Raw genomic sequence first — 21,156 nt, 5'->3', positions numbered from 1 at the left:
GGCTAGGAAGTGCTAATGTTCACTCAAGTGGAACCATAACTCAAAGAGACAGCTGGTGTTGCTGTTGTTGAGCTGTGTGTGTTTTTGTCTCTTCACATGCATGCATAATGTAGCAAGACTTGTGTTTTACAGCAGCATGAACACTGGGAGAAATGCTAAAACGACAATCCGCAATCATTTCAGCATCACAGGAGACAAGTTATCTAATGAGTGTTCTTTTTCCTGATCAAATCACTGTAATTTTTGGGAGGTTTTTACCTATGACTAATTATGCAAATGTTCTTGAAATAATACCAACCGTCCAAGAAGCTCTTTCATGAACTGGTCTTTCCCAATGTAGGTTGTAGAACACTGGATCTGATTGGCTATTTGTCCCATCTGAATATTGCAATGATCCATGATCGAGCTCAGCTTGTTCTCCGACAGCGTCAGCTCTGGACTCTTTTCGAACTGGCTGTCGATTTTTTTCTTATCCTTCTTTTTGTCTGATTTCATCTGTTTGCCTCCCAGCACAGATCCGATCCTCAGCTCTTTTTTCTCATCTTTCTCTTTCGGGGAGGTGGCGTCTGATTTCTTTCCATTCAAGGCTGGCAGCTTGCTTTTACGCAGGCCGAACCAGTTGGCTAGAGACGGGCCGGTCTTCTGCTTGGTCTCTGGTGCTATTACCTTCTCTTGACCCTGACCTTTCTGGATATTCTCCTCGATCCCCATCATGACCTTCTCCTCGATGGTGCAGACTGTGGGGCTCACTGGTTGCTCTCCCTCATCGATTTCCCCTTGGGAACAGCCTGCCTGGACTTTGACGCTCTTCGCGTGGTCTAGTTTTCCGGGGCTGAGCACTTTCCCACCCTTTGTTGTGGCCTCCGGGCTATAGACAGGAGAGGCCGGCGACTCAAATGGAGGATGAGATGCAACCTTCTTGGGATTTCGGTAGTTCTTCAAGCCGATCCGGTCGGCGAGGGGTAAGCTACGCACTTCTTTTTGAGGTGCAGCCGTGACGCTCTCTCCCTTTGTGGTGCTCCGTGGCCCTTCACCGGTGAATCCCGATGTGAAGGCTCTCCCCGGAAGACCCTGGTGGCTGTTTGAGCCTGTCATACCTCCGTAGTGGCTCAGCCTGTGGCTGGGGCAACGGACTGGACTTTCCCCAGATCCGCTACTGGGTTTAATCTGTATGCCCTCAACAAACGAGCTCTGCCTTGTTAACGAGTTCCCCCTCTCTCCAGAGTTGGTAATGATCTGGGTTCGAATCTTCACATGTCCGTCCAACACACTGATGTTGGGTTTTTCCATGTAGTGGGTGCTGAAACTCTGGCTGCGAGCTTTCGCCCCAGTCATCCCCAGGACAGGCTTTAGGTGAGGTTTGGTCGTGACAGATATGGACCTCTTAAACAGTCTACTGTCACATTCCGACTTGTCACCAACCCCCTGCTCTGCCAACTCAGAGGTGTGTGCCTCCTCTTCCTGAATTATGCACTGGACCTCACCCTTAGTCTCTATGATGGAAGTCATGGCTAATGAATCAACATACACTGCCTGAAAACTGTCACACGGGATGAAAGCATTTGAAGTCACAGTCTCTTTGGAGACCGAGTTGATGTGTTCCTTCTCTTGCTTTCCTGGTATCGTGGTGGAGCCTTTCTGCAGTGAAGGGGGCGATTTCACAGAAGCTTTGAAGCCCATAGGAATTCGTGTCTTTGACGCTTTTTCAGTGGAATTTTGAGTGCTAGTTCCAAAGACGGGTGGGTTTGCTACAGCCTGGGGAGGTTGAGTCATACTACTGTGAGGTTCTGTTGGACACTGAGGGTGGCCCTGCAGAGTTACAGGGAAACTACTAGAGTTCTTATACGACATAGAATTTACTTTCTTACTTGTGAATGTGCTTTGAAGTGAAGAGCCACGTTGAGAGTTGTATGAGGGAGGAGGAACATTCTTTGAGCTTTTAGGTGCATTTTCAGGGTGATCAGGCACATGCCCTGAGGAGGGGAGGTAGAGTTTTGTGGGGACCCGTTTCGAAGTGCCTTTAGAGGGGGTCTCATTTGAAGCAGGGTGCTGCTGGCTCGATTTGTCCAACAGTTTCTGAGGTGCGATTGCGGTACCGTAGCCTGCGTCCAGGTCTATGGTATCTTGGCCCTTGTAGGGTGGGGGTTGTAATAAATGTTGCATATTTGGTACAGGCGGGGGGTGGTAACTCGGGGGTGGCCCCCTCCCAGTTGTAGGCGTGGATGGTTGAGCCCCTGGTTTAAGTGCTTGAGGTGACCCATCGTAGTTTGGTCTGATAAGTAAGGAGGTGGTGCGGCCAGGGGGCGGGGGAGGAGACGGGGACCTGAGTTCAGTTTTGCTGCTGGCTTCACAGTGTCTGTCTCTGGTAGGCTGTTCCCTGTAGTCCACATGGTCCAAATGCCTTCTTGGGAGGTGTGGGGAGCCGGTTGGAACACTAGATGAGGAGCCCTTTGTCCAGTCATTCCTGCCAGGAAGCTTGTTGATTACTGCCTTGGGGCTTGTAGTGCAGCCTGGAGCTTTGATGAACCTGGACATCTTGACCGGAGGAGAAGAAGGGAACTTTGACTCCTGAGCTGTAAATCCGGAGGTTGGTCCACTGTTGCTTGTTTCCGTGGTGGAGCCCTTAGAAACCTTCAGTGGAGATCCTTTCCCCCGGCTGCTGGGGATCTTTGAGCTGATGGCCTTGGGGCTGGTGGAAGCATTGTTCATGGGAGGGACAGAGTGGCCTTTGTGGATTCGATTGGAAGGTGGCTTTATCAATTTCCGTACTGGAGTGACATGCATTTGCAGCCGCTCTGGGCTTCCCTCCCTGCTAATGCTGCCGTTGTTGCCTACTTTGTGACGAATGGGCCTATCATGAGGCGACAGTGCAGCATACTCAGCAACCCCATTTACTTTCCTCCCAGGAATCTCTTTCCGAGCCCCAGCACCAAAACAGGACTGCTGAGCACTGAGTTCAATGGGCTGTCCGTCTGCATCGAATACAGCCATGATACTCTCCTCAGACTGAGTTTTAACCCCCTTGTGTTCCTTGATTAGGCTGAAAGGCCTGGGCCTTCCGTCAGCAGACTGAGTTCGGCCAGGTTCCCTCTTCAAGCATTGTACGGGAAGCAGTTTGTCAGAATCTCTTGAGAGCCTCTTGATGTCCTTCTGCAGTTGCTCAGCTGTCCGGCAAACAGGCAGCCGCCGGTGGTCACTGACCTCAGTGTGCAGATCCTCAGGGTCGGTGTCTGAGAGGTGGAGGGGGCATTCAGCCTCTGTGGGGCTGATGTCAAAGTGCAACAGGGAGGGGTTTAGAACAGCCGAGGTCCGCCCCCCGGAGAGGAAATTGTTGATGAAGCTTTTGAGTTTTTCTGGCCGCTCCTTGGAGTTATAGCCGGGCGGGTGTGTCATACCCATGCTGCAGTTACTATCCCCTACTATGCCACTGTCCTGCAGCCCATCCCAGCTACACACACTGTCCGAGACGCTGTGCGACAGCTTCCTGAAGTACATCCAGCCTCCGTCCTTACTGGGGACGCAGTCTCGTCTGCAGTACGCCGAATGTAGCGACTCGTCGTCCGCATCATCAGAGTCGTACACAAACGTTTTGCCCCCCACCACTGAGACAGGGGTCCTTCCCACATAAGTGGGCTTGGAGATTCCCTTGCTCCCACTCTTAATCCCCAGAGAGTAGATACCCTCATTAGAGTTCATGCAGTCCTTGTCGCCCGACTTGGAGACCCAGGAGGATGAGGAGCCTTTTGGTTTTCTCCTCTGGAGCTTCCGCAGGCCTTCTAGGATGTGGCTCTCTTTCCTCCTCGTGGGGAGCTGCTCTTCCAGGGGGGCACAGATGTTCCCGGGGGCCGAGGAACCCAGGCTCAACCTCTTCTCCCATGTCAGAGAGGACTGCAGGGGAAATACAGAGAGACAGAAGTTATTAGGAAACTCAGAGAGGACAGAGGGAGATTGAGAGATAGACACAGACACATCATTCGAAAATGCAGCTAAATTGAGCTGGGCAACAGCAATCCAAGCATGAATATAAGGGTGTTCAAGCACCTGTAGTACTTCTCAGAGGATTTGTGACCATGGCCCACTCTCATTCTAAACAACAGAGTTGGTTGTGGAGTCATATGATTCATTTGTTAAGCTGTTACTCAGTCTGCAATTTGTTCTACTTCCTTTCACATGGTCTATTGGAGATACTAAGCCCTTTGGGTTATGGCTCAAGCTACATATTTAATGCTTTGATTAATAAATAAAAAAACTATTAAATAACACATATGGAATCCTGTAGTAACCAAAACGATGTAACCCAAAATATATTTTTATATTTGAGATTCTTCAAAGCATCCACCCTTTGCCTTGATGACAGCATTGCACACTCTTGGCATTCTCTCAACCAGCATCATGAGGTAGTCACCTGGAATGCATTTCAATTAACAGGTGTGTCTTCTTAAAAGTTAATTTGTGGATTTATTTCCTTCTTAATGCATTTGAGCCAATCAGTTGTGTTGTGACAAAGTAGGGGTGGTATACAGAAGATAGCCCTATTTGGTAAAAGACCAAGTCCATATTATGACAAGAACAGCTCAAATAATCAAAGAGAAACGACAATCCATCATTACTTTAAGACATGAAAGTCAGCCAATATGGAACATTTCAAGAACTTTGAAAGTTTCTTCAAGTGCAGTCGAAAAAACCATCAAGCGCTATGATGAAACTGGCTCTCATGAGGACCGCCACAGGAATGGAAGACACAGAGTTACCTCTGCTGCAGAGGATAAGTTCATTAGAGAGTTACCAGCTTCAGAAATTGCAGCCCAAATAAATGCTTCACAGAGTTCAAGTAACCGACACATCTCAACATTGACTGTTCAAAGGAGACTGTATAAATGAGGCCTTCATGGTCGAATTGCTGCAAAGAAAACACTACTAAAGGACACTAATAATAAGAAAAGACTTGCTTGGGCCAAGAAACACGAGTAATGGACATTAGATGGGTGGACATTCGTCCTCTGGTTTAGAGTCCAAATTGGAGATTTTTGGTTTCAGCCGCAATGTCTTTGTGAGACGCGGCTAGGGTGAACTCCACTGTAAAGCATGGAGGAGAAGGTGTTATGGTGTAGGGATGCTTTGTTTGTGACACTGTCAGTTATTTATTTAGAATTCAAGGCACTCTTAACCAGCATGGCTACCTCAGCATTCTGCAGCTATACGCCATCCCATCTGGTTTGGGCTTAGTGGGACTATCATTTGTTTTTCAACTGGACAATTACCCAACACACCTCCAGGCTGTGTAAGGGCTATTTGACCAAGAAGGAGAGGGATGGAGTGCTGCATCAGATGACCTGGCCTCCACAATCCCCCGAACCTCAACCCAATTGAGATGATTTGGGATGAGTCGGACCTCAGAGTGAAGGGAAAGCAGCCAATAAGTGCTCAGAATATGTGGGAACTCCTTCAAGACTACTAAAAAAGCATTCCAGGTGAAGCTGGTTGAGAGAATGCCAAGAGTGTACAAAGCTGTCATCGAGGCAAAGGTTGACTCTTTGAAGAATCTCAAATATAAAATATATTTTGATATGTTTAACACTTTCTTGGTTACTACATGATTCCATGTGTTATTTCATAGTTTTGATGTCTTCGCTACGTAGAAAATAGTAAAATATAGAAAACCCCGCAGTGTTCAGCTATGTGTTACTTCTATTTTTTTAAGCTGATTGAAACCCCACATTGATAAAGTTCATAAATGAGAGCGACAGAGACAAAGTAAAATAGACAGAGACAGACACACACACAGAGACAGAGTGAGGAGAGGTTGGTCTGGTCATCGTACCATTTTCCCACAGGAGCGTCCTTCATTCCAGGTGTAGGAGCCACTGGAGTATTCACTGCAGGCGCTAGACAGGGACAGCTCACTGCTGCTACAGCTGCTGCGTGGGTAGACTGGCGCTTGCACCGTCAGACTCAGCTGGCTCAGACACTTGGCCACAGGAAGTCCCGCCTTTCCGTTCAGTTGGACATCCTGCAGGATGGATTCCAAAGTCATGATTTAGTGCCACATACATTAATGAGTCGGGATAAAGGGGACTAAGGTAGAGAAGGTAGAGACAATTATGAGAGATGCAAGAAAACGCTACAAAAACACTGATTAACAAGCCTTATTTCAGCTTCTCAGTCTAGAAACTATAGAGTTGGGTCTGGACCCATACAGCGTGTTACATTGTATTTGAAATGAAAGGCTTTCCCCATCACTCTCCAGTGTTTATGTCTTGAATGGCTTCAAACCTAGTCTGGGACACAGACACATGGCTGATGCCAGGGGAGGAGCATGGTTTGGGTTATGAGCTAGGGATGGCAGGCTGATGGGCTCCAGTGAAAGCCAATTACCCAGGGAGATAAGGGAACAGCTGGAGGACAGGTGGCAGGGGTGAACAGGGGTGAGTGGGTTGGCGCGTGTCACAGAGAGATTCACAGGGTCATATGAGATGGTAATGGTGTCAGAAGGTAAGAATATGGCCGGGAATCTATGACTATACAATATTGAATCACTGGTGCATTTTAAAAGGCTGTCCAAACACACCCAGTTTTTGTCTTTGTACATTAATGCAAAAAAAAAGCGGTGTTTTTTGCATGTCTATTGACTGTTTTAAGTTGGATTGCCGATGGCTGATATTTTATGTGTGAGACTTTCTGGGTTTTTCAGTATTCCTGTAAAGTGTTACGAAAGCTACTGCTTCAACTCTATAATTAGCCAGTGAGATGCAAATGATCCATCATACTTTCAGACGCAATCTCCCCAACAGATGTTTCCTGCATCAGTCCTATTCCACAATTCTGTCCAAACAAATGTCGATTCGGAATTCTAATCAACTGTTCAGTCAGAGAGATAATAGGAAGCGAACTAATTGGCCCAGGAAATCTGTACCAATCTGTACTGCAAGTATATCACATTAGCACGGCTTCTTTACCCAAACTCATTACCTTGTCGCAAACACATGAATACATTATCAGACTTCAACATTATTACACAATCAATTTTTCACATTTTTTGGGGCCACATTTCTTTACTATATATGAAGGTTTATCAGGTTGGGTCCTCAAGGAGTAAAAGGACACAAGACCAGAGTGAATTTTTTAAGACCTTAATACATAATATATAACATGACTAATGTTCTACACTATCCCGCAGACTCATTTTTACTGAAGATGAGCCTCAATCGATGGTCCTCTGGTAATATGACAAGGATATATACCTTTAAGAATGTGATACTGCCAACTCTGCTTGCCGAGAACAGCAGATCAAATCCCCAAATAGTTAGAACTGGTATTTTAATCCTCCCTAATGATTTCTCTGGGCTATACGTCAGTTCTGATGCCTGGACAATACATATGGGTGAGGCTGGGGGGAAAAGAACATGCCATTGGTTTGTTTTCCATCAATCTTACATGAGGTGGAGAGTCAGTGTTCCTGGATAGCAGGAAGCTTTTGCTCCTCTCCGGCTCCAGGAGGAGATCAGAGGCAGACAAATCCATGATCCGAGAGTGGAGTTTCTGAAAGGACAAGAAAGCACACGGTCTTACTGAATGTCTCTACTACATACAGAATTCATCTGTACGGAAGAATCTGGCAATCAAACAACTATATTATGTTGCATGCTATTTTGCATTTCATATTGGTGTTCTGTATCAATCGCACTTTTCCAGTAGTAGATTAATGAATACATAATAGAAAGTCTACCATCAAACATAAATCATTTTCATTCAAATCTCACAACGAAAACAAACAAAAAATCACATTTGAGCAGGTCGCAAAAACGCTTTGGTTCAGCCGTACTTTCCCAGAGCTTGAAAGTAAATCTCTTTCTCCCTCCACTGAGATTGTATGCAGGGCACTCTTCAATAGTCTTCGACTCAATGTCATTAATGTCATCTGTTAAGAATAATTCATGTGAATGGGAAATAATTGCATTGGGGAGCGAGGGATTCCTTTGATTTTTGTATTCATATTCAAACACTATTTTTACGATCCATTATTTTCTTTGGTTTCCGTTCACAGGGGAAGGATACAAAACCAAATACATTTTCACATATTAATCCTCCAACCTAATTACTGCCCAGTTCCCCGTGCTCGGATCTACTTAACGGCAAACGTGCTGTAACAAAACACTCGATTTATGCCACATTCCCCTCCAAAGCCAACTTTAATGCTCGTTGAGGGAGGACATTTTCTGCTGCGCTCATATCTATTTGAATTTCTCCATCTCGATAATGAAATACAATTGCCAGATTCCTGTACTCTGCACTAACTTTCCTTCCCGTGCTGTGTACGCCCACTCTAGATGAACATAACCACAGGAAGAATGTCACGCTGCCTTCGGTGCGGCGATGAGAGTCACCTTGTGGAACTTTTCGTGTATAGTATATTAGCTTAAGTCCATCTATAGTCTTCCTTCAGTGTCCTCCACAATTAATCCCAATCATTTGAAAGTGATGGAAATTATTATTTGCATGACATCATTAGTTGGAGACGCGGGCGACATCCCACAATGTTCCTTTAACATAAATGAAGTATATCTGAATAAAAAAAAGACAGGGAGAGAGTATACAATATGACAGGCCTGAGCCTGATATATGCTTACCTCTTTTCTTACTCAGTACAACAATAGAAATGCCATTTCTACCTCACCTCATCTCTGTTCTGCTACTCAGACTACCCAGATGGCTCCTTGAGTATAAAGCTACTCCTCTACTAAATCACAGAGGACACTAAGAACATGTTTATTAAACAACAGTTTCACACCTCGTAAACTCTCTGCTGCACAGCTGTGTCATTCAGGAAGCACTGATCTCAAACTCCTTGCCCAAGGCCAAAACATAGTATCATATTATCCATTATTTCATACAAACATCCTTCATGTTACCACCTGTTTAAGTGCGAGATTCCGATGCAAGATTTTGCCATTCTAGAGTTTGTATGTGCTATCAACCGTTACACTGAGTATCAGGGACAGAGCTACAGTATGGAGGTGACCTTCCGAAAATAACCTTCAGCATGAAGACACCGGCTCACTAAATAAGTCCACTGATCCAACAATGAAACAGAGAGCCAGACAATAAGTCGAAAAGCTTGTAATAAAATCAGTCCCAGTGCTAGTGATCAACACACCGGCCGAGCCCTGGGGTCCCGGAGGCTTCGAGCTAACAAGCCTTCCTGCAAACGCAGTGTGAAAGCCATAGAGATAGATACACTATTGCATTGTATTTATATATACAGTGGAAACCATATTCCTGGAAGCCATATTCTTTTTACTTGGGATGACAGCCCCTTGTAACCAGTTTCTTTTGAATCTCCAAGACAAAATGTCTTCATGATGAGAGGGATAACAATCCTAGTCCTTTGTTTCTTAAACCCAGTCTTGGGCATTGACAATTGCCACTTTAACATTGTGTTCAGAACATCCATGGACTACTGTCAGAGGATCAATAGTCACAATCTCACTGAAAGCAACCAACCAAAGCCACATGAAGACCTCCCAGGAATTTACAGGTAGGTCTCCTTCACTACAAGGCTCAATGTGTTATATATAATTTGTGATGACTGCTGCACTGGTGTAATACACGTCATGCAATGTGAAGTGAGGCTTTAGAAGTAGAACACCAGCTAATACATGTATCTTCACCATATGGCGTCCCTTAGGCTAAAGAAACACTTCCCAGGACATACGTCTTGGTTGCCTTGACATCGAATCTCAATGCATTGCATTCCTGGTTTGCATTCGCCCGGTTCACCAACTGCTTCTCTGATAGAGTTCAGTGTGTCAAATCGGAGGGTCTGTTGTCCGGACCTCTGGCAGTCTCTATGGGGATGCCACAGGGTTCAATTCTTGGACAGACTCTCTTCTCTGTATACATCAATGATGTCGCTCTTGCTGCTGGTGAGTCTCTGATCCACCTCTACGCAGACGAAAACATTCTGTATAATTCTGGCCCTTCTTTGGACACTGTGTTAACAACCTTCCAGGCGAGCTTCAATTCCATACAACACTCCTTCCGTGGCCTCCAATTGCTCTTAAATACAAGTAAAACTAAATGCATGCTCTTCAACCGATCGCTGCCTGCACCTGCCCACCTGTCCAACATCACTACTCTGGACGGTTCTGACTTAGAATATGTGGACAACTACAAATACCTAGGTGTCTGGTTAGACTGTAAACTCTCCTTCCAGACTCACATCAAACATCTCCAATCCAAAGTTAAATCTAGAATTGGCTTCCTATTTTGCAACAAAGCATCCTTCACTCATGCTGCCCAACATACCCTTGTAAAACTGACCATCCTACCAATCCTCGACTTCGGCGATGTCATTTACAAAATAGCCTCCAATACCCTACTCAATAAATTGGATGCAGTCTATCACAGTGCCATCCGTTTTGTCACCAAAGCCCCATATACTACCCACCACTACAACCTGTATGCTCTCGTTGGCTGGCCCTCGCTTCATACTCGTCGCCAAACCCACTGGCTCCATGTCATCTACAAGACCCTGCTAGGTAAAGTCCCCCCTTATCTCAGCTCGCTGGTCACCATAGCATCTCCCACCTGTAGCACACGCTCCAGCAGGTATATCTCTCTAGTCACCCCCAAAACCAATTCTTTCTTTGGCCGCCTCTCCTTCCAGTTCTCTGCTGCCAATGACTGGAACGAACTACAAAAATCTCTGAAACTGGAAACACTTATCTCCCTCACTAGCTTTAAGCACCAACTGTCAGAGCAGCTCACAGATTACTGCACCTGTACATAGCCCATCTATAATTTAGCCCAAACAACTACCTCTTTCCCTACTGTATTTATTTATTTAGCTCCTTTGCTACCATTATTTCTACTTTGCACATTCTTCCCACTGCAAATCAACCAATCCAACGTTTTACTTGCTATATTGTATTTACTTTGCCACCATGGCCTTTTTTTTTTGCCGTTACCTCCCTTATCTCACCTCATTTGCTCACATTGTATATAGACTTGTTTCTACTGTATTATTGACTGTATTGTTTGTTTTACTCCATGTGTAACTCTGTGTCGTTGTATGTGTCGAGCTGCTTTGCGTTATCTTGGCCAGGTCTCAATTGTAAATGAGAACTTGTTCTCAACTTGCCTACCTGGTTAATAAATAAAGGTGAAATAAGAAATAAATGAAATAAACAATAAAATAAATTCGTATTGATCAAGTTTGAAAAGGTGCAACGGCTTTTGCTTGGGTGTGAGAGCCACCCGCTGCCAAACACAGAGAATGGATAGAAATACTTCCAAGTGGTGATGTTAATTGTAGATGCATTTACATGTGCAAATTAGAGTGAATTGGAAATAGTTTAAGGGACCATGGATGTAAACTGGAGATGTGGATTAAATCACATTTATGACAATCCCTTTATCTCCCCAGAGTTCCAAATTCATCCTCCCTCGTGTTTCTCTTTCCGTAATCTCAGCCCCATTTAGAGTTTAAGGGGACACTGACTCTATCCCGCAGACCAGCTAAACGATGATAGGCTATAATGGCAACATTCTAATGGATGAAATCATATTGATTTCCAATGGATTTTTGTACAAGTAATTGGTTTGTATTTTGATGTGTGTGTGTGTGTGTGTGTGTGTGTGTGTGTGTGTGTGTGTGTGTGTGTGTGTGTGTGTGTGTGTGTGTGTGTGTGTGTGTGTGGGTTGGTTCTTCTAACCGTGTGAGGATCTAAAATACCATTAAGTTCCCACAAGGATAGTAAAATCAGGAAAACTCTCCCTCGTGGGGACATTACCCACGTCCCAATGAGGACAAAGGTTATTTGAAGATTAGGGGTTGGGTTTAGGGTTAGGGTTACAACTAGGATTAGGGTTAAGGGAAAATAGGATTCTGAATGGAAATACATTTTACGTCCCCATGGGGATAGAAGAAGAAAAACTGTGTTTGTGTGCGAAATTTCAATTGAGTTGAAATTGCTCAACCCATCATGCAGTCTGGTTCTCTAGTACTGTACAGCATATTGTGTGCTATCAGGGACCTGGAGGGACATCAATACTCTCTTTCAGATCTAATAGGCTATTTGACTATTTTCTGGAAATTCTGAACCTTGAGGTCATCTCGGTGGAATGCTCCGTATTTTATTATTGGCCCAAGTCAATTTGGTCCGGTGCGGTCACGATCGATTGGGATGTGGAAAAGGATTAGAAGCAATGTGCTCTCTTGTTCCCCATCGTCAGTTAACTTATGAAGTATAGAAATAATGATAGAGCTGTTTAAACTGGATTAAATGGGAATGTAGTACAGTATATAAACAGCATATTGAGCCTCTAATCTTTTTTTTGCACAGTTCATGCACATATGATGCTAAATAGTTTTCAATTAATTTGTTAGGTATAATCAAATTGTTACATAAAATATGTTGTTTATTGCTTACACATTTATGCAAAGACTTCAAATGTAAGAATTAAAGGTAAGTGAGAGTAATTAAATGAAAAGGTTTTAAAACACAATCTGCTTATTTGTAGTTCAAATTTGAAAATCATATTCATATCATGTACATAACTGTGAATTAACGGAGGCAAAATATACCTACTACAGCTTGTTCTAAACCAAGTATTTCCCATTATGACCTAAAGTTCATATGTAGATGAGAATTCTTCCCCTGTAGCTGACTCAGTCCAGGTTGTCCTTTACAGTGGACTTAACATGCCAGATGGCGTCTCTCTCACCATAAAGCCCGTAACAGAAATGTAGTCCTCTCTGAAGCCCTATCGCTCCTCTCCAGGGTATAGGCTGTCCACACAGGGGGATGGGAGTGGTTGAGTGTCAGGAGAAGAGAAGGGGGGCTGATGTTATCGTAGGGGTGCAGGATTACACCTCCTCAGCACAGTCATCAATGATTCAGTCAATAGTGTCACAAGGCCTCCGATGGGGAGTGGTGGGGAGAGGGGGAGGGGGGGCATGGGGGCAGACAGCTCCCCCATCTCTGTGTCTCTTAGGGCTAGCCTCACTGTACCTGACGGCGTGGAAGTGTGATCTAGCCAAGGACGGAGGCGCACTGAGGGAGCTCACCTTCTCTGTTACTACCTATTACCTAAACTGCGTTTGATTCTGCACTCAAGGCTTGGTCTTCCCTTAGTCAGAGGATACAGGTAATGTATAGCAGGGAATTGGCTAAACGAAGACAAAACATGACTCTCGTACACCATTGAGACATTAACCAGAATAGGAATACTGTGCAGGGCAGTCCAGTTAACAAACCTCCAGCAAAGACAACACTTTGAGGGGAACCATAGTGCAAAAGCCAATCCAAATTCAGAAGGCAAAAATGACTGAATGGTACTGCGTAGCTACTACGTCCTGCTGGAGGGGCCTGGGAAGTTTCCACGGCAACCAGGACCTACTTTTACGGATAATTGTCAACTCAATTACCACTCGCCTGTCACTTTTGATAAGGCTGCCTAAGTGGAAGGAGGGAATTATTATTCGCTACTTATACACCTTACTAAAACACCTGGCCGAACTGCAGCAAACAGAGCTTTGTAGCATGTGAAATGCCAAATTACATGAGGCGACAGCAGGTCAAGCATATTCCCAGTATTCCTAATCACAATCTCAATAGAGAGCAGTGATTCGTTATCAGGGAAATTCAAGATGGCCCCAGAGGCCAATAACACATTTAATTACCGACTCCCAGAACAGTAGAAATTAAATACTCTGACTGATAGGAAATATTAATATGTCTAGCTCTACTGTCGCTAATTACTATTTGATGGTAGGTTATGGTATAAAGGTAATTCATGCAAACCCTAACTTGCCTAGTTAAATAAAGGTTAAATAAAAAATAAATAAAAATCATAAAAACAGAAGGTTACCTGCAGCCGTTTTAGAGGGCAAAATATTAGGCTGCTTCAAGAGAAATTATCCACAATAAGTAGCAAGGGAACTGATTTCAAACCCATGTTTTAATTGACTCAATCAATCATGTGCTCTTTCAGCACTTGTATTACTAGTCATCATTGTCACAGCCACCTTTATAGAGAAACTAATCCCAGAAATAGAAACAAGGTTTACAACCTGAAACATATCGACAAAACCACAACCATGAAAGAATCATGAGATTTTCAATCAAATTAATGACTGTTTGAGGAATCCATGTGAAAATACAAAAAACAAATCCTCCTATAATGTATGATTTAGCTATCGCTTACACAAGTGTCAATTATTTTCTTGTTGTTTAATGTGCTGGCAGACATCGGTTGGACATAAAGTTGGACATAAATCTTTCAAATCTATCCGCCTCCTTCACAATAAAATCTCACTTCCTCACTGCTGAAAAAATGCCTTGCTACAAATCCTCATTCCCGGCATACTCCCTCGTGAAAAGCCAGGTCTGTCCCAAATGGTACCCTATTTTCTACATAGTGCACTTCTTTTGACCAGAGCACTATATAGGGAATAGGATACCATTTGGGACAGAGACAGAGGCTCCTGCTACACAAGCAAATAGATGTACGGTATATTGCTCTCTTCAATGTCTTGTTGATCACGTTGTATATTGAACACAAATGCTCTACTGAACAGACTGAATAAGCTAACATTTACTCTTGTAGGATATAACCAGAACATACATATTCGTTTATTAAATCAAAATATGATTAAATAGTCACAAATAGTTCATAAACAATTACACATTTCACTTTATTCATGCCCTGGTTAAGTTGGGACAAAAATAGCGCATCCACAGCTTCGCTCAATCTGTTGGAATGACGAAAATGCCTCCCTTCCAGCCAAAATTGCGCCCTTCACTGGACAATGTGGACTGTGACTTTCAATTATCCATATGTCAGCATAGCAGAGGGCGACTGACAGAGGGCATACTCTCTCCTGAACTTGAGGTAGATAAAGGATTGTCGTCCGCTCGCTCTTTGCAATTCTCATTTATATCCTTTCGAATTTTGTCAACACCTGAACAAATCGTGATGAGGGTCTATTGATCGAAACATTGCTTAAACGAGATCCATTAAAATGGTTTGTGGACTATTCAACAATACCAGTGTTCTGGAGGCTGTTGTTTTACAGATATTGTCAACAATAAAAAATAAAAAAAAGTTATTCTTCAACTATAACTTTCTTTGTTTCTGTACCTGGATGTGTTGACTTGCATAGTACCTGGATGTGTTGACTTGCATAGTACCTGGATGTGTTGACTTGAATAGTACCTGGATGTGTTGACTTGAATAGTACCTGGATGTGTTGACTTGAATAGTACCTGGATGTGTTGACTTGCATAGCACCTGGATGTGTTGACTTGCATAGTACCTGGATGTGTTGACCTGCATAGTACCTGGATGTGTTGACTTGCATAGCACCTGGATGTGTTGACTTGCATAGTACCTGGATGTGTTGACTTGCATAGCACCTGGATGTGTTGACTTGCATAGCACCTGGATGTGTTGACTTGCATAGTACCTGGATGTGTTGACTTGCATAGTACCTGGATGTGTTGACTTGCATAGTACCTGGATGTGTTGACTTGCATAGTACCTGGATGTGTTGACTTGCATAGTACCTGGATGTGTTGACTTGCATAGTACCTGGATGTGTTGACTTGCATAGTACCTGCACTCAGCTCTCCCCTGAGCTCCTCTCATCCTTCCTTTCTGAGCCACATGTTCTCATTAAGACCAGTAGGAGTCTCATTATCCGTCTGTGCCGTCTATAGGCCCCCTGTACCTCCATCCCCCTCAGCTCCCTCTCACACCCCAAATCTCCCCCTTTTACCCTGTGGCAGACTGAGAGCCTCCACCCTCCACTCTGAGAAGAGGTAAGGTAACGAGAGCTGGACGGCCATAGCTGCAAATCAGATTAAGGAAAATCCATGCGGCCATTTTATAGCAGACATGGTTGTCAATATTTCTCTCTCTCTCTCTCTCTCTCTCTCTCTCTCTCTCTCTCTCTCTCTCTCTCTCTCTCTCTCTCTCTCTCTCTCTCTCTCTGCAGTGACTGGAGTAAATGATTTCTGTGTTACAGTAAGTGTGCATTCCTACCCACGGCAGACGACATACACACACACACGGGCGCACACACATACCCTCCCCTCTCTCTAGCATCTATGTCTGTGTTACATGCCACAAGGTCTGGTGAGCTAGAGGTAATTTGGTTGAGAGGTTTACCGTCCCCCCGAGAGAGCCCAGGATGGATGACGCGAATCTCGGTACTTTCTCAAATGATCTTGTCTGAGCCCCGCAGCTCCGCGGAGGCTGGATGGTTCATGAGCACACTGTTTTTCTAGCGATGATGATATCACAGACCCCGGACTCAGAATCACATCGCCATCACAAAAAGATGGATGATCTAATATCGCTGCTCTTCAGAACTATGAAGTGAGCAAATATGCTACTGGAGCAGATGTCCTTACACCCACACTGTTGCCTTCAGCATTATTGAATACAAGAACCAACATAGTTCTAATACTGAAACTAATAGCAGTGAAATGCTATTTTAACTCCATCAGTCAGGCACATCTGAGTCATGGCCAATAGTTGCTCTATGAGGTTCTATCGTGGTTCTGGGACAATGAGGTGCTATAGTGGTTCTGGGGTAATGAAGTTCTATTGTGGTTCTGGGACATTGAGGTTTTATATTGGTTCTGGGACAATGAGGTTCTGTAGTGGTTCTGGGACAAAGAGGTTCTGTAGTGGTTCCGGGACAATGAGGTTCTACAGTGGTTCCGGGACAATGAGTTTCTGTAGTGGTTCTGGGACAATGAGGTTCTATAGTGGTTCTGGGACAATGAGGTTCTGTAGTGGTTCTGGGACAATGAGGTTCTGGGACAATAAGGTTCTATAATGGTTCTGGGACAATGAGGTTCTACAGTAGTTCTGGGACTAGATGAGTGGACAGGTCCCTACCTGCAGGAGCAGGTCTGATGCGGGTCGGACTCGCTGCTGGAAGAGGACACTCATGGTCCGGTTTTGTTGCTCCAGGTCAAACACTCTGGTCCGCAACTTCAGACACTCCTCCCTCAGATCCTGCATGGGGAAGAACAACAGAGAGAGAGTTATTACAAGCAGAGGTGTGAACTTACAGTGATGTGTGACTATCCTAATATGGACACCATAAAAGTTGATTAGTTAACACGAGATAATGAGAAGTGTCTAAAAAAAAAAGGTAAGATTAAGTTTTGAGCTACTGTATTACATACATGTCTAACAACATCATTGGATCTAATATTAGTATAATTCTGAGGCGTTTTTATAACACAGTTGCTATGGAAACCAGACTCCTACCTTTTGGGTGAGCAGTGCCTGCACAACTTGATTGGCAACCTAATACAGAATGAAAAAAGAAACAAGAATTATCCAAACGTTTTATTCAAGCTGTTTAGTGACTGACCATAATATGGTGGCTGTTGTGGGTGAGAAAGATGAGTGAGAAAGAAAGAAAATGTCTCTAGTTGACCCACGACCTCAACTCTAAACTGCCCTTGCCCTGTGCATGCCGATGCCGCATTTTCTCACTTCCCCTCTTCCTCCAACAACATTTTATGCACAAGTTCCTCCGACCACTTACAAAATGATTACAGGCTTTAGTGAACACGATGTCCCAATACATTACAGCATTGTCCCCCCGTCTGTCTTCCCTTGGAGGAGTGTGTTGATTCCTAAGGGGCCCAATCATCATAAATCTGACGCAGGGTGGCAGAGAAGGCCAGTAGCGGCCCGGCGAAGCCGAACAGATTGGAGCCAGACACGCTGCATGTCTTCATGATGTTTAATTGTCTTCTGTTGATTCTGTATTGACAGCAGTGTCAGGGCTGATGTAGTGGCTTGGAGAGTAGGGGGTTGTGTCCTGAAGGGCACCCTATCCCTTATATACTGCACTACTTGACGCCATAGGCCCTGGTCAAAAGGAGCGCACTATATAGGGAATAGGGTGTCATTTGCGAGACAGCGGTCAGTCGGAGAGAAGAAGTGGCGGGCTAAAGTACTGTTGTGCCTGGGCTTTGCCCGCAGAGTGTCTCACACCCCTACCACTCTTCTGAGTTTAGACCGCAATGCTCCATCGACTCTGACTCTGATTACAGCCCATTGATTGCTCGTTAATTCACTGTAAGCACGCATTGGCTTTTTCTCAGAGGTGTCCTCTCTCCCTCTATTGAATAACGGGAGATGGAGTAAATATGATGAAGTGATCGAGCCCTGTGGGGAGTGATACAGAGCTGCTCCTGTAAAACTGAAGGGCACTAATTCAAAGAATATTGAATGATCTTCAAGTTAGAATCTTAATGACAACAGATGATAAATAAAATCACGTATAAAGACTTTATAGAGCATTCATAGTTCAAGTCATACTACATGAAGTGTGGCATAACAGTCTCTTGCATCTGATGCATTGCCAAATGTGGCATAACTCCTTTTACCAGCCTTTCAATAGCATGACATTTGCACATGTTTACTAAGTGGAACAAAAATTTTATATATATATATATATATAAATCATTTTAAAAACTAAAGTGAGTGGCCAGCCCAAAAAGCATACCAAACAGCCACCACTCTGCTTATGTAGAGATAATAATCCACAATCTTTTTATTTAAAAAATGCATCATTACTAAACAAGCCCTGCGTTCTCTTCAGTTTCCAAAGGTCCTGAGCCCATCAGCAGAGTTGTTAGAGCTGTGGAGACTTCCGCATCACAACATGCTCGTTAGTGAGCTAGCTCCAGTCAGAAGAGACCTCAGAGGACAACACAACACCAGACCAGACAACAGAGCAGCACAGCCCTAGCTTTTTGAGGTCACGGAAGTGGAAAAGGGATTTGGTGTGGGCCCACCCCAGGCGTTAGCCTCCAAGGCTGCAGCACGGTGTGGAGTTTCATACAGTATGCTTGGAGCATTGCAAAACAATTGCATACCACGGATAGACTGTTAACACAGATAAAGTATTGTTAACGCTCCCTGTGTCTCTCTATCCCTTTTCTCTCTCTTTCTTTCTCTTTCTTTCATTCTCTCGCTTTCTCTGTCCCACCATCAATCTACGTCTCCCCCCTCCCCACCCCCACTCCCTCTGGCACCAGAGCCCAGATCTCAGGTCATATGAGCCCCAGTAGCTGGCACCACAGTGTATTAGACCAGTCTGTCCTTTCTGGCACCCGCGGGCCTCCAGCCTTCCCTCAGGGTGACTCAGCGTGCGATCCGAGCCAACAAGCTCATTAATTGCTGTCATTCGGCTCCCTCAGGCCACCATTTACCCAGCTTCTCCCACAACACAGTTCGCCGTCAGAACGCCAAGTACCCCTTTCTCCATAATCACATTTCCTTTGGAGAGGAATTACTTTGGAATTGCATTGATAGAATTTGAGAGCAGGAAAATTGTGTATTGAGAGAAATCTCTGCAAAGGTAGAGAAGGATACTGGAAATAGTGCTTGTGTTTGTAACCTGTTGGATCAGTACTATCAGTAAGATCTTAAAAGAAAGTCGCTGAAGGTAAATAGAAAAGAATTACAACTCACAATAAGTCACAGAATAGGGAAGAAATAACACTTGTTCCTGAGATGTAGGGTATCATTAGTGTGGTGAAAAAAAAAGATTTCCCTCACGGAGGTTGCGGGCTGGGTGAATAGAGCGAGGCGTGGACTACTCACCTCATCCAGACAGTGCTCATACTGCTCCCTCTGGCTCTCGTTCTCCATGGCCAATGCGGAGTTTTCCTCCTGTATGGCGAAATAAAACACATTTAGTGATGACTGAAATCCACCGAGAGCTTGTCGTTAAAAGCAATTTGTACAGTTTGTATGCATCAGATGTATTTACCAAAAGAGTAATTTAATAAGCTTTTGTGCGTATGGAAAATTGATGGGATCTTTCATTTCAGCTCATGAAACATGGGACCAACCCTTTACATGTTGCATTTATATTTTTGTTCAGTGTGGATGTGAAATGATACTGCATATGTGGCCAATGAAAATAATGCCAAAGGCATTTGTAGTCTCTCCAATCTTTGTTTTCATATGAAAAACTATTGATGCAACAAATCATATCTGTGTTGTGTAGCGCAAGACTATACTGCCAGAGAACAAGATAACAACAAGAGAGGATTTGCCGGAGGTCGAAAAGGTCAGGTGTCAACCATAAGACCGGGGCCAACTAATATAAACCTGCCGAAGTATCTCACAATGAAAGGTCAAGGGGCTTGAAGTTATGATCCTGAACTTTAAAAGGTACAAATAAGAAGTTAGGTAGAATGGGCTAGAAGGGGCTAATGTGAATATGTCCTTGTTTTAAGTGAGGGGGGGGGGGATATTGCTTCACCTTTTAAGGGAGAGGGGCTATTGATCTCCTCTGTTTCTAGTTTTTCAAATGCAGGCGGTCCAGGCAGGCCATATTAGAAGCTGTCAACATCGCTCCGGCTAGCTCGCCTCTCTCGGCGCATGCCCTTTAGTACAAAAAGCCAACCTTTGATTAAAACCCAGGCTAAATAATTGCACCTAACATATTCCCCTGCCTTAATCAAAATGGCACAGAGCTATAACAAATGAGCAACTTTGAGATGTACACGAAAAGCCCTTTACAAAAAAATATTTACTTGTATTAATATTAGTAAAGTAAAACTCTTAGTGAAGGCAAATAATTACCCAAAGGTTGTATATAAGCATGTTTTTGAATGTTTTTATCATATTCCTTGTGTGGGTAGTAACTGGTTGAATCATCTTTCTCTATGGAACAAGGGGTCGGAGAAAGGTGAAGTGGCGTGCTATATTGACAATACTGTTGATATGGGAACTGTGTGGGAAAAAATGTGTCTACTTCCATCAAACTGAACCTAACCTGATGAACACACATCTAAAAGCATCCGCGATGAACGCTGAACATTTTCTGCTCGCATTAAAAGCATTTGAGATACTTTCACTACGGTGCTCTTTTTGCCATCTTCTATTGCAAAACGTCATGGAGAGCGTCTGACAGCGCAATAAAAATATATTATTTGAGCTTAGTTGAAAAACAATATTTTGTACAGCCACAGTGCATAATCAATTTTACTGTGAATGAATGCAGTGCTCGGCTGTGATGCGTTGTCAACAAATGCTAAACGAAATAAATGTCCCATGTCAGAAAAAACATTTTGAATGGGGATGAAAAGAGCAACTAAATCACAT

At 44.0% G+C, this 21,156-nt stretch overlaps 1 protein-coding gene across 3 annotated transcripts in view; it reads right to left on the bottom strand.

Annotated features, from left to right (window-relative positions):
* Window positions 1-21,156, bottom strand: part of LOC115129725 (nck-associated protein 5-like) — a 164,973-nt gene that overhangs the window by 25,508 nt on the left and 118,309 nt on the right. For all 3 annotated transcript variants that reach the window (XM_029660386.2, XM_029660389.1, XM_029660387.2), the window contains 6 exons: window positions 19,645-19,713; window positions 17,290-17,328; window positions 16,912-17,031; window positions 7,435-7,539; window positions 5,822-6,010; window positions 299-3,888 (listed from right to left, as the gene is read on the bottom strand). In XM_029660386.2, the coding sequence (XP_029516246.1) occupies window positions 299-3,888; window positions 5,822-6,010; window positions 7,435-7,539; window positions 16,912-17,031; window positions 17,290-17,328; window positions 19,645-19,713 (4,112 nt within the window). The remainder of the gene's footprint in view (window positions 1-298; window positions 3,889-5,821; window positions 6,011-7,434; window positions 7,540-16,911; window positions 17,032-17,289; window positions 17,329-19,644; window positions 19,714-21,156) is intronic.

Source organism: Oncorhynchus nerka, linkage group LG5 (genome assembly GCF_034236695.1).
Source record: "Oncorhynchus nerka isolate Pitt River linkage group LG5, Oner_Uvic_2.0, whole genome shotgun sequence".
NCBI classification, from domain to species: domain Eukaryota; kingdom Metazoa; phylum Chordata; class Actinopteri; order Salmoniformes; family Salmonidae; genus Oncorhynchus; species Oncorhynchus nerka.
Note: the sequence above shows the minus strand (reverse complement) of the source record. Positions and strands in the feature narration are given on the sequence as shown.